Below are 14,144 nucleotides of genomic sequence, written 5' to 3'. Positions count from 1 at the left end.
GGGCGCCGCGCCCCGCCCCCGGTGACGTGCGGCGGGAACGGCGTGGGGCGGGCCCGGCCCGGGCATTGTCTCCCGCGCCCCGGGCTGGTCCGGTCTGGGGGCGGCAAGTTACGGGCCCCTCCACGGGCTGAATGCCGCTGGCTTGGGGTGCCGGGGGAACCTCGCCTTCAGCCGTCGGGGAATAGGCAGGAATCGGACACGACATGGCTCATCTTGAGGTGAAAAAGAAAACAAAACCGCCTAACTCTTCTTTGCACACCTGTTGGAACTCCTCCTCTTGCTTCCTTCGCCTCTACTGCGCCACAGCAGCAAAGCACATGCTGCTCAGTTTCATTAGCACCCTCAAGCCTGTATTTCTAGCTTAGGCCTGCTTGATCATGTTTCAGTATGTTTGAAGCACAAGCATAATTTTTCTATAGCTCAGGCACCTGAAACAAGCAGAGATTGGGTAGTGATGTTAAAGCCCACAGCTACTTTCAAGCACGAAACTGTTTTAGGTAGTGCTGCTCAATCTGTATATGTGGGGCTCTAATTTCAGGAACACAGAGGGTTGGCATGAGATTTTATGCTGCTGCTAAAGAATGTTTTCTTCTGGGAGTTACCCAGCAGTGATAGCAGTTTAACATCCACAGGAATGGGATATCTTTCTTTTCTATAAGTGAAGTTATGTTGTGTGTTACCAGACACCTGCCACAGATCTCATTTTGGAAAACTTTGAATCCTGCTTGTGGTATCTCTGCTTGATCTCTCATAGGAAAAAAAAAAACGAGATAAGCACATGGTGGATGTCCAAGGGAGGAGAGACAGTTCAAGGATGGCAAAGAGAACATAATCGAACCAGCTGCAATACACACCTGTATCTGCACTGCTACCAAGGAGAATATCTGAAACAAATTTCAGCAGGGTCTATAATGGATTGGGCAGAAACTGTTGAACTTGATTATAAAACATTACTTGATTCACAGCTCTAAGTTTTTTTGAGAAATTAAAGTAGCTTTGCCACCCAGCTGGTCAGCCTTGAGGACAGCTTTACACTTGCACCAGGGAAGGGAGATGACAGCCACCATGAAGCCAGGAATAGGCTGGTAAAGAGGATGCAAAATTATGTACCTTGTGTTCAGCATAATAGAACTGGAGAGAGTTCACCTTAAGCACAGCATTGTAGTGCCAAGGGGACAGCATGATAATGCAAGCTCTCAAACTTTTGCCAAGTATCAACAGGCTCAGCATAGTTAACATTGTTTATTTTGTGACGTCTTTTGAACTGTCTCCTGTAACATCCCTGTAGGCCAGTTGATGAGGTATGGCCTAGATAAATGGACAGTGAGATGGAGTGACAACTGGCTGAACTGCCAAGCTGAATGGCTTGACATCAACAACACGAAATTCAGAAGCCAGCCACTGGTGCTGTACTCCACTGACTGATCCTTGGCCAACACCATTTACCTTCTTCGTTAATGAGTTAAATGGCAAGAGAGTACACCCTCAGCAAGTCTGCTGATGATACAAAACTGGGAGGAGGGACTGATACACCGGGGGGTTGTGCTGCCAATCCAGAGTGACCTCAGTAGGCTGGAGAAATGGGCTGACAGGATCCTCATGCAATTTAACAAAGGGAAGTGTGAAGTCTTGTACCTGGAAAGGAACAACCCCTTAAACCAGTTGGCTGGGGACCACCCGCATGGAAAGGAGCTTGGCCAAAAAGGACCCTGCATCCTGGTGGACACCAAGTTGAACATGAGTCAGCAGCATGCCCTAACAGCAAGGGTGTCCAGCAACATCCTTGTTTAAGGAAGATTGTTACCAGCAGGTCAGGGAAGGGGATAAGCTGTGGTGAGACGCGTCTGGAGTTTTACATCCAGTTCTGGGCTCCCCAGTATGAGAGAGAGATGGACATTTTGGAGTGAGTCCAATGAAAGGCCATGAAGGTGGTTAAGGAAGTGAAGCATCTGTCATACAAGGAGTGGCTGACAGCTGGGACCGATTTTCCTGGAGAAGGCTCAGGGGATTCTTATCAGTGTGTATAAATACTTGATGGGAAGCTGTAAAGAAGATGGAGCCAGAGGTGCGCAGTGACAGGAGGAGAAGCGATGGACACAGACTGAAACACAGAAATCTAAACATAAGAAAAGAAACCACTTTGCTCTGGTACAGGTTGCCCAGAGAGATTGTGGAGTGTCCAGTCTCGGAAACAGTCAAAACGCTAGGGGAGACAACCCTGAGTAACCTGTTCTAGCTGACCTTCTTGGGCAAAGTAATGGACTAGACTAATGATTCCAGAGGTTCTGTCCAACCTCAGCAGTTCTGTGGTTGTATGAAAGGGAAAGAAAGGAGTGGGAGGCTGTGTGTGATCAGCAACACCAGAGTGACAGTTTATTCATCTCAGTTTCACAGTACACTATAACATTATATTGCAATTACAACACTTTCAAAACAGGAAGATTTTTTTCAAAGGTGAGGTAACAATTGATGTGGGAAATCATTACCACTATCAAAAATAAAGTCAAAATGATCAGAATTGTTTACATAATGCTCAGGTTAGCTATGCTTAACACAATATAAATCAATGCATAATGTCACCAGTTTCGCTCTTTTTTTTTTTTTTCATTTACAGCAGAAAATACTAGTGGCTAAAGAAGTACCATGTCTTTGCCTGGAATTTGGCTGCTGTGACCTTGGAAAAGTACTTTGGCTGTATTTTCAAAAGTGGCTCTCAGTGTGCTCCAGTGAATTGACTTTCTTATCAACTGTAGCTCTTTTTCTTCCCCAGTGCAGAAACCTCAGCTGCTGTGAAATGTCATGAGCACAGATTGGCTTAAGCTTTGTGACACTGGGAATTAAGTGTGGTGCTATTCCATGTGGCTTTTGCAATCACAAACTATCCAGGACTGTGCTGGCACTGAGATCTTTTCACCAAATTCTTTAGAAGTTTGTGTTCTTTATATCCCAGCTGTCGTCAGTATTTTCCTTTGACATATTTCAGCAGCACTTAATCACAGGCGGCCGTTGTTACTATTCATAAAACTTGTACATATACATTTGTACTTGCTATAGGCATAACCCACCTTTTTGGGCAGCAGCAGGCAGTTACATCTTCTCACTACTGGTGGAACTGCAACACAACTGCTTCTCTGGCATCTCTGAGGGATCCACACAGACACTGAAGAGCTTTTCAGGTGCCAAAGTATTCCTGACAAGCCACAAAGGCCCGGCTTGAAGCATTATGATTCTTCTCTTGAGGACACCTGGACACTCCCTGACATGTCTTCTTCCCACGGGCACACAGTGACCTCCTTTATAGTTATTCCACTAAGGATTCTGAGCTTTTATTAGGAAACTAATTCTTAGATACTATAGTACTGGTCTCTGTAGATTCCCACTGTTTTTTTCAGGGTGGGGATGCAGCTCCAGGTTTCATTCGGAGTCCCTAAAGGGAAGTACATATTTATGTGTACAAGTTCCTTCAGCAATGTTGAACATCCATGAACACACAGTGAACCAAACTAAATGTCAACTACTTCAATGTCAATTCAGAATCTTTCATTATGGCAAACACTTCTACAAATCGTAGCCATCAAAGATACTTAAATAGATATGGGAGCTCCCTGTTGTTTTGGGTTTTTTTAATATAGCTCTATAAATTCTAAGTTGTCAGAATCACAGAGGAAAGCCAAAATGCTCCCATTCATACAAAGGCAGGGCACGTGCCCAGGAACACCCATGGGCCCTTCGGCAGCCGAAACTCTGCCACAGCCTCCTCCCTGCCTGCATCAAACCCTGCCTACCCAGTTTCCAAGGCAACAGTGGAGCCTGGCGATGGATGTAAAAGGGAGGCAACAGGGATCCCACAACATTTTCATGTCTGTCCCTGATTTCCCATTGTTTGAGAAAGAATCACAAGTGTACAAGTATGAAAGCTTCTCAAGCACACAAAATGTCTGCCCATGGCTTTATTCTCACTCATTTGTGATGGATGATGTCATGTGTTGTTCATGGCTTTTTGAGCCTTTCTGTTGGTACTCAAATGAGCAGGCTCTGTTCACTACCTTATTGTTTGCCTTCTACCTGGTAACTATGACATTCCCACCTGATGAGGACTGTCTGAGGTCACCTTTGGAACCTGATGCTTAATCATTTGCAATGTGCATTAAGATAGAAGAATATCCTGCCTGCAAAAGGATGGAATAATTGTGAAAGTGATTTTAATGTTAGTAATAAAATACCTAAAAGGGAAATCTATTTTATTTCAATATTACAGCTCACTGCAGGCACTAGAAGCAATTAAGTACAACAACGCTGAGTATGTTTTTATGAATGAGCAAAAGCAGTTTCATTGTAGAGCCCTCTGAACTTGTGTTTATTATACCTGAGTCTGCGTGTTTGGCCAAGAACAAAAGAGGAGAGAGGATGAATGCGTGAGAAAAAAATCACATTACAGAGCAATTTGGGACACTCTCAATTCTAAAATAACCCATGCACCTTTAGAGCAGAAAACTGTTTCTCCATGAAACTAATATTTCTTCCACACCATATGGTTCCTCTTGTGAATTTAGATTATAACCTCTGAGAGTCAGGCGTTTCTGTGAATGTGCTTGTACAGGACACAGTAAACAGAACCCCACTTGTCTGCCTTCCAAAGGTACCATAATAAACACGATCATATGTCACAAAATGATTCCAAAAAGGGAAAAATGTAGTCATCATCATCATGCAGCAATTTACTGAGAAGAAAGGCAAAACAATGCAGCCTCTCATTATTTCCTCTTGGCACACCAGATGTGATGGGGTAGCAGCCAGATGGCTCCTGCCCCCATCCAGGCTGCATCTACCTTTTTAGATTGCTCAGCAGATGAAACACGTCTGATATCCCTACAAACTGGGTCCTCCAGTCAAAAGAAGACTAAGATTCCAGCATCAATATAAATGAAATGCCAATATAATGTTTTCCAGGGCAGTTCATTTCCTGCACGTCACCGAGAACAAGGTACAGATAGAGACTTTGATCTGATAGTTACTGTTTCTTTTGTTCCTTAGCCTGCTTGCTTTCTTGCAATCCGATAGTTACTTGTAACTCAAACTGACACTGGGCAAACTCTGAACCAGATCTTGTGAGGTCTGCTAAGACATGCAGTAGTTCGTGGTGGGATTCAGTGTACATTGTTTAAAATGGCCCAGGTTCTCTGCAGGAGAGTTCAGGGTGGTATTGCACTAGGTGGCTGAATCAACCAAATACCTTATTTTGCTCTCTCCTGCTTCCAGCTGCCCACGTTTCCCCCCCTTCTTTGCACAAGTTCTCCCTCTGGCACACCACCTAGTTTAAGAAAAACCTTCTTCCACCCCCTCAGTTTTCTGACCTTAACTGTGGAGTTGAGGGAGAGGAAAAGACTGGTGAAAGGGTTAGACATGCCCTGGAGCTGGCAGAGGAAAAATGACACAGAGGTAACACTTGAAGTGGGGCAGGGGAACAGGACCATCATTTTTAGCAGCTGGAGGATACTGAATCAGCCCTGCCTACGGAAGTGGCAGTTTTCTCAATGCCAACAAAAATCTCTAATCCCTGCCTGCTAGGGTGGAGCTGGAAATTTCTTAGCTGAAATTTAAAAAAAACCCAGCCACACAATTAATTTATTAATTATAAGACCAGCATTATGCTGGATGCAGAGAAGCATGATGTAAGAAGTCAGTGCTTGAATTTCATTAAATGTTTGTAAAGCTTGTTGTGAGACCATTTGAATTCTGCTTGAAACCTGTGTTTAATTATTCACCAAGGAGGCAGGCAGTATCTTTCTATTACATTTATGGAAAGTGTGGAAACATTTTTCACTGCAAAACAACACAGAACCTTTTACTGAATAAGCTACACAACCTCTGCCAGGGTAGCCACTTCATTCTCTGGAGCAAGTGTGTTTTTTTCATATTCTGCTTAAACTGGACTATTATTAACTTTTTTTTTTTTCCCCTGCAATGACAGAGGCATTCTTGCCAAAAAGGGGAAAAAAAACAACTTATGCCTTAAGCTTTCCAAGGAAGCCAAGTGAGAAAAATAACCTGATTATAAAGGATGACATATGGGTAAATTGAGACCAGTAGGAAAATCTCTACACTACAAGAACCAAATGATAATAAACAAGAATTTAACAGAGTTAACTTGATTTCTTCCCTTACAAGTGGAATTCTGCCCATAAGGGAAAAATGACTTTGAGTGGGGAGGAGGGAATGACCTACTCTTAAATTATTTCTTTTTTACCTAGATACTGTAAATAGATAGCTTTCTTATACACACGCTTCAAAGAGACACAATTTTTCTTTCTGGTAAATTCACAAATAAAATACTTAAAATAGGACTGAAGCTAGAAGCAGGGGAACAGTTCACATCTTGTTAAACTGCTCAGGGAGAGGAGTTGTCACCTGCACCGTGTCCTTTGCTGGCAGAATGTCTGGGGATGGGCAGGCTTTCACAGCTTCCCTCACACCCTCCCTTTGCCTTGGTTTCCAATGCTCAGAGGGCTCCAGCTGGACAAGTGTCCAGGAGACTCAGGGCCAAGAAATGTCTTTTTCCAAAATGCATCATGTCCTGAGGCACTTTCCTGTGACCAAATGCTTCCATTTTGAATTTTCTTGTAGGCAAGCTAAAGATAAGACCCATTTAAATGGGGGCATCTGAGAACAAACAGACTGCTCTTTCCCATTTTAATAAACAACAAACAGACCAGGACAGGTGATTGCTGAAGTATCAAAAGGTGGGTGCTTAGCATGAATGGATTTTAGATTGGAAAGTGAAAAATTCTCAAAAATATTTTTTTTTTTAGTCACACACAAAATCAGCTCATTCTTCTCTTTAGAAATTTATTTTGAGCTGAAGGGGTTGGATGGGGGCAAAAATAACCTTACTTAGATTACCCCAGGCACATATAAAGCATCAAAAGTGTCACAAGCTTTGTTCTGTGGAAATGCAGAAGCACCTGAAAAACCAAATGGGAAGATTGAGAAGGGGATTATTTGTAAACAAAAAACAGTGCCTTCCGTACAATGAACAGGTTCAGGGGAATGGTGTTACCTGTAACTCCTGTGGAGGCTACCATTTCTGAACAGCCCCTAAAAGTATTTGTTCATTATACTTTAATGTGGAGAGGAAAAGTAGAATAACATCCTTTGGGAGAAAAGTTGTATAGCAAATAATAGGGGGTAGTCACATGATTTCTTCAGAGAAGATTTTATCTCCTCATAGCTATAGCAAACAAAAATATTAGGCTTCATTAAACAGAAAGTAGTAATTAAAGCACCTCCCACCGTAAGGCAGAATCTAATATAGATTAACAACTCTTCTTAAAAAACAAAAAAAAGAAAGTAGTAGGTAAAATAATGAGGGGGGGGGGGTGTTGGGTTCTTTTGGGTGGGAGGGAGGGGGGTGTTTGGAAAGTGATTTCAGTGGAACAACCATGAAACTTGCCCTACCAAAACCCATTACTGGGTTTTATCCTGATCTTACACATAACTTGGTTATGGGGATTACAGGGAAGACAAAGGACAAAGGAAACAAGAAGAGAACTCACTCTAATGCAGGGAGTATTGTTAGAGGCCCCAACTTTTTCTAGTGGGGCAAGAAAACTTGTCCCTCTTGCACTCCTTTGCCAGAGTTGCTCCAGGCACTAGAGCTGTGCTTTGCAGTAGTGCATTGCAGCACCTTCCCATAAGGACTGTCAGTCCATCACAGTTTCTTTAAGCACACAGTGCTTGCACATGTAGAAGAACCTACTAGCACCACACTGTTTTGAGCTATTTAGCACATGGTATCATCATCCATGAGCAGATTTCCCTGCACAGATTAGGGGTTTGCCCTATTTTTGCAGGGAATTCACTGGAGAGGAGACCCAAACATCTGAATTATCTTCTTTCTTCAGGTTATAAATTCTACTGCTACTTTGGTTTACTCTGATCTTCACCTCATAACTTCTGGAAGGATACACCTGCCAACAGGATGGGCCTCAGGTTTGGTTCTTAGACTATCATGTCACCAGGACCATTGCATGCTTAATGCAACGCAATTTCTGATTTATATAGGCACTTCATGTATCTTGGGAAAAGGAGAATCATTATTGCTCCCACCTGAAAGACTGGAAAACATCTGTTGGAAAACAGATGCAAACCTACAATCCCTTTAAGAGTTTTGAGATATCAGACTACATACTGGATTATATTTCCACAACACTGTTGGTACAATGGTTTGGATTGAGGTTCAAGAAATAAACAGGGAAGAGAAATTAGGAGAGAAGGCATCCCAATGCTACCACGACTCATGCCATTTCTATTTAAATTAAACCTACATGGCACCTAGTTGTTTTTACAACCTTATGTATCTTTACCCTCTTGCACTTAACAGCAGTCAAGCACTGATTTCCTTGGTCAAGACATTCTACTAACATGCTTAAAAATTCCACACACTTAACAAAGGGAATTTTTTAAAACATAAATAAAGAGATTGTTCCCTTCCCCAACACCATCAGCTCTAATTGTCAACAGAGGAGAATGCTTCCCTTCAGGCCACAGCTGATCTATTGAAATGAAAATATATTGCTTTTTATTATTAACATATCTCAACACAAATCAGTCATTATAAATGCCTTAATCTGCACACCACTAAATTTGTATTATCTATCCCCATTTCTTCCAAACAGGATGCCTCATGCAAGACCTTTAGCTCTAAATGTATTGTTCATCACATGGACAAACATATCTACACCCAGGAGAGGTTAAGGCAGTCAGATAACCTAATCTGAAATCCTTCCAGTGGTTCTGCTTTCTTTGTGAAACAGAAAAATTGCAACCACAAAGACCTGTGAAGACACTTCTGTTGTTTGGCATATAGCAGTCAGCTCCAGGTTTTATAGTGAAAGGTCTCCTGGGCAATAAATACAACTAAAGATCAAAGATACAAAGGGAAAAAAAAAGGTGCTGCAGTCCCAGGATGAGACTCACCCTCCCTTATATTCAACTTACTGTTCCTACCAAGCTTTGAACCTTCCCTTCAAGTCGTTCAGTATCCCATTTTTCTATATTTCTCAACTCCTACTGAAATGATAGTTTGATTTTTTTTTTCGTTATTATGACTGGCAAATAAGACATGTAGGATTTATGAAAGGACATGTTTCTATCTAGAGTATTTCTATGGGTTTTCTTCCTCTAGAACAACAACAAAAAAACCAGACTACAAACAACAGCAAGCCATGTAGGATGGTGTCCTGCTTTCTAGTAAGGGAGCTGTAGCGAAATGTGTCACTTGGGTAGCTATATTTAAGGATTAGCTAGAGACAGAGTGTAATTACACTGAGAATTAGATGCTAGACATGTTGAATACTACTGAAACCTGCTACAATGTCACAGCTGAAAGGAAGATCTTTACTATCAAAGACCATGGTCTCCTCTTTTAGTGAAACTGTTTAGATTCATTCGCTGCCTCAAAGCTGTATGATCAACAATTTCAAGTGCAACCCAGCTAAGTAATTTCAAGGGAAGGTTACTTTGGCAACCAGATACAGTGTTATTTCCTCAAAGGGCCTGAGGCAGCGTGTATTAACTGAGTTACTAAAACAACCTCAATTTGTCTAATGTTTAATCCCAGAACTGCTCAAGTGTTAAGAAATACAAGTACTGTTGTGGATATATACAGCTGTATTTGTTTACTGACAGCCCAGGCAGTTTAAGTGCTTCTCACTCCTCTGTACACCAGAAACCAAATCTATAGATGACAGGAAAAGCTTTAGCAAGTGCCTGTTGTCCCACACACACCAGCAGAGCAGGCCCATCAGCAAAGGAACAGGGCACACTCAGAGCAGTGTCCACAGGCAGCGGACTCAAAACAGGCAAGATATTAGTTATGCACAGCAGCTCCCTTTTAATTCTTTATTCCAGTAATGCCTTGCAAGCATTTCAGTAAAGGATCACAATAGAGGCTGCACACATGTGAATACCAGCTCTTTGAGAGCAGTAAGGACTGCAGTAATTGTAGCATTGGGAGCGGTTCTCCTAGCAACACTTTTTTTAGTGCAGGACCATTCCCCTAAGTGGTGTTCGGATGCACTAAGGATACATATTGGATAGCTGCTAAACTCCACGAGGGATTTCACTCTTGCTTTGTAAGAGTAACAGGGTCTACGAAACTTTGCTAACTGCTGTTAACAATACTGTAGATTCATTCAGCGTTCTTGCACCCTATAAGAACGCAAACATAAATCGCCCCCTCCCTCATTGTAAAGAAACCACACTTACCTTTGCAAAGATGCACAGCAGGGTGCAGCTGCACTGCTCTCCCCTGCCCGGGTAGAGGTTCATCTGATGCGGGGACCAGGAGCAAACAACTGCCCTGTAAACACGTAACTTGGAGACAGCTACTGTCAGGGTATCTATAGGTGCCTAAGATTGTATGTGATGCTCTGGACACCCTTTTGAGCCAAGAAATCTGCCCATCACCTCATATCTCCAAAGGGGAATTGATGACCCTGTAGAATCAATCCCTTTACAGTTAAGGGCAGGTTAGTGGCTATTTTTGGGAAACGCAAATTTTATTCTTGAAGAGAAAAAGCTCTGGTTTTTACTTGAGCTCCCAAGATGCCTGCTAGTACAGACCTATGCTTCTCTGCATGGAATTTTTGTATTTAGAGAGGAGAGTTGAGGGGAAGATAAGCGAGCTTCAGCATCAAGTTAAATCACAGTCAGCCACCCATAGTACTATAGTCCCTGGAACAAGATAAATAAGCTGCTGAATGGCAGTAGGGAAGCCTGCAGCTATCCTGTCAAATCAGTTTTGACAGTTTGTTATGTGGAATTCAATACCTTCTCTCTGACCTCTCTACCATGTATGTCCATAAAGAGGAATTGCACGATTCAAGTGCAACGTCTTGTTTTTATCAGCTAAAGCAGCTTTTGCCCCAACAATTAGCTAAGCTGTTAGACACAGGAGTTCCCATAAATTACCTGGCATCTTTAGCTGAGCTACTACAGTTTCCACATGGTGCTAAATTCACAGCCTGAAAATTCTTGTTTTATTGAGCTTAACCTTTCACTGAAGTTCAGGAATAAATGGAGAAGTGAAGTTACAGAAAACTACACAATAATTACTTGCTTAATCTAGAGAGAAATAAAGTAGAGGAGACAGTTTAGGACACAAAAAGCCTTTATGTTTGAGAAGTTAACCATTTCAACAGAAGACTCTGAAGTATTTTGCAACTACTGTTACATTGGACAGTCAAGGATACAAAACTGCTGACAGAAGCAACAGTGGAGAGCACCAAATTAAAAAATGCATGCTTCAGCACAACTGCACAGATTCCTTCTCTCAATGAATACTTGCCTGCTCAGACTATACTTAACTCCTACCCATCTCAACTTTACGCCTCGTCCTCCTCTCCTTCCTCTTCAAACTCGCCCTGCTCATCAGCAGTGGCATCCTGGTATTGCTGGTATTCGGAGACCAGGTCGTTCATGTTGCTCTCGGCCTCCGTGAACTCCATTTCATCCATGCCCTCGCCGGTGTACCAGTGCAAGAAAGCCTTGCGCCGGAACATGGCCGTGAACTGCTCCGAGATCCTCTTGAAGAGCTCCTGGATGGCCGTGCTGTTGCCGATGAAGGTGGCGGACATCTTGAGGCCGCGCGGGGGGATGTCGCAGACTGCCGTCTTCACGTTGTTGGGGATCCACTCCACAAAGTAGCTGCTGTTCTTGTTCTGCACGTTGAGCATCTGCTCGTCCACCTCCTTCATGGACATGCGGGCCCCGGAAGATGGCGGCCACCGTCAGGTAGCGGCCGTGGCGGGGGTCGCAGGCGGCCATCATGTTCTTGGAGTCGAACATCTGCTGCGTCAGCTCGGGCACCGTCAGGGCGCGGTACTGCTGGCTGCCGCGGCTGGTCAGCGGGGCAAAGCCCGGCATGAAGAAGTGCAGCCGCGGGAAAGGCACCATGTTGACCGCCAGCTTGCGCAGGTCGGCGTTCAGCTGGCCGGGGAAGCGAAGGCAGGTGGTCACGCCGCTCATGGTGGCCGACACCAGGTGGTTGAGGTCTCCGTACGTGGGAGTGGTCAGCTTCAGGGTGCGGAAGCAAATGTCATACAGGGCCTCGTTGTCAATGCAGTAGGTCTCGTCCGTGTTCTCCACCAGCTGGTGCACAGAGAGGGTGGCATTGTAGGGCTCCACCACCGTGTCCGACACCTTGGGCGAGGGCATGACGCTGAAGGTGTTCATGATGCGGTCGGGGTACTCCTCCCGGATCTTGCTGATCAGGAGGGTGCCCATGCCGGAGCCCGTGCCTCCGCCCAGCGAGTGGGTCAGCTGGAAGCCCTGGAGGCAGTCACAGCTCTCCGACTCCTTCCTCACCACATCCAGCACAGAGTCCACCAGCTCAGCGCCTTCCGTGTAGTGCCCTTGGCCCAGTTGTTGCCAGCCCCGCTCTGACCTAAGGGCAGACCAGAAGCCAGGTGCCACATTAGCGCCCCAGGCACGAACAGAGAGGATGCCACTGCCCCTTCCCTAGGGGCTCCTCCCCTCACTTCCATCCCCACTCTGCTGTGGGGATTCAGGTTCCCCAAGGTCACTCGCATGCTCGCTCCAAGTCTTTCCTGTGTGTGGAGTTCCCGCTCTGGAACTCCTCCATCCGCAGTCACTCACCAAAGACAAAGTTGTCGGGACGGAAGATCTGTCCAAAGGGGCCAGAGCGCACGGAGTCCATGGTGCCGGGTTCCAGGTCCACGAGGATGGCACGGGGGACATACTTGTTACCTGTGGGACGAACCAGCACCAGCATTACAGCCTCGCAGTCGGCAGCCAGCATCACAGGAGCCCTGCTGTGCTCCCATCCGCTTCCCCATGATTTGCTGCTGAGGACATGGAGTGTGTGGGAATTTGGACAGATCCAGGGACGGGAAAACAAAGCAGCCATTTAAGCTGTGCTGGGGCGTCACCCACTGCGGGGAGGGCTGGGGGACCCCTGCCTGCACATCCTATACCCCCTCCCCCGGGAAGCTCATTACAGATGGGCGTTACCTGTGGCTTCATTGTAGTAGACATTGATCCTCTCCAGCTGCAGGTCGCTGTCCCCGTGGTAGCTGCCCGTGGGGTCGATGCCGTGCTCATCGCTGATGACCTCCCAGAACTGAGAGGACCGGAGAGCGGTCAGTGCCGCCACGCCCCTCTCTCGCCCCCTGGCCAAATCCCCGCCACGTGGCGGGCGGGGATTCGCCGCGCGTGGGTGCGGCCCCCCGGCCAGACGGAGCCGCTACCGCGCCCGTCACACCCCCCCCACCGACGGGAGGGGTGTGGCACCGGCTCGGCGCCTCTTCTCCCGCCCTCCCTGGGGGACCCCTGCATCCCACGAGGGGCTGATAGACGGCAGCTGAAGCCCCCGCCGTACCCTCCTTCCCCAAGGCGCGCCGCGCCCACGGAGTAAAAGCCCCACTGCGCTCCCCACTAAGATGCAATAGCCGGGAGTCGTTCCGCGCGGACCCTCCCAGGGGCGGGAGAGCCCGACGGTGCTCCGCAGCGGGAAGCCGGGTCTCTCCCTCCCGGCAGTGCTCTCCCCGGGACACGCAGAACCCCGCTGAGCGGGCGCCGCCCCACGCGCGGAGTCCTGTGCGGACGAGTAGGGCGCCGCTCCGTACCTTGGCGCCGATCTGGTTGCCGCACTGCCCGGCTTGGATGTGCACGATCTCACGCATGGTGCCGGTGTCCGAAGGTGCCGCGCCGCTGCTCCTGCCGCCTGCTCCGCCCGCTCCCGCACTCGCCGCTGCGGCGGCCGCGCCCCTCGCTGTCCCTTAAATCGGGCGCCGCGCCCCGCCCCCGGTGACGTCATGCGGGCGAGGCGCGCAGCCAATGGGCGCGCGGGGGCGGGGCGCGGCGGCGGCGTTGTGCCCGGCGCGGGGGCGGGGCCGGGCGCGGGGGGCGGGGCCGGGGCGGGGCCGCCGGGAGCGGCCGGGGCGCGCCGCCACCGCCGCCCCGGCTCGGCGCTGACAGCGGGGACAAAGGCGCCGAGGGCCGCGATGGAGCGGCCGAGCCGGGCCGCCCACGTGTGAACCGCGGAACCTCCCTGCGGCCGCTGTCCACCCTCTCTGCCCTCCTGCGGCCGCAGCCGCCGCAGCCTTTTGTTCCCCGAGACGCCT

The 14,144-nt window shown here is 47.1% G+C and overlaps 1 protein-coding gene across 1 annotated transcript; it reads right to left on the bottom strand.

Moving 5' to 3' along the window:
* Window positions 1–11,152: 11,152 nt before the first annotated feature.
* Window positions 11,153–13,781, bottom strand: LOC104688225 (tubulin beta-2 chain). The gene is given in 6 exon segments (XM_039549588.1): window positions 11,153–11,765; window positions 11,767–12,410; window positions 12,413–12,445; window positions 12,658–12,768; window positions 13,033–13,141; window positions 13,647–13,781. Coding segments are annotated over 6 exon segments (1,335 nt in total). The 5' UTR covers window positions 13,704–13,781; the 3' UTR covers window positions 11,153–11,384.
* Window positions 13,782–14,144: the final 363 nt, after the last annotated feature.

Source organism: Corvus cornix, chromosome 2, assembly GCF_000738735.6.
Source record: "Corvus cornix cornix isolate S_Up_H32 chromosome 2, ASM73873v5, whole genome shotgun sequence".
NCBI lineage: Eukaryota > Metazoa > Chordata > Aves > Passeriformes > Corvidae > Corvus > Corvus cornix.
This window is presented reverse-complemented; position numbering and strand designations above follow the sequence as displayed.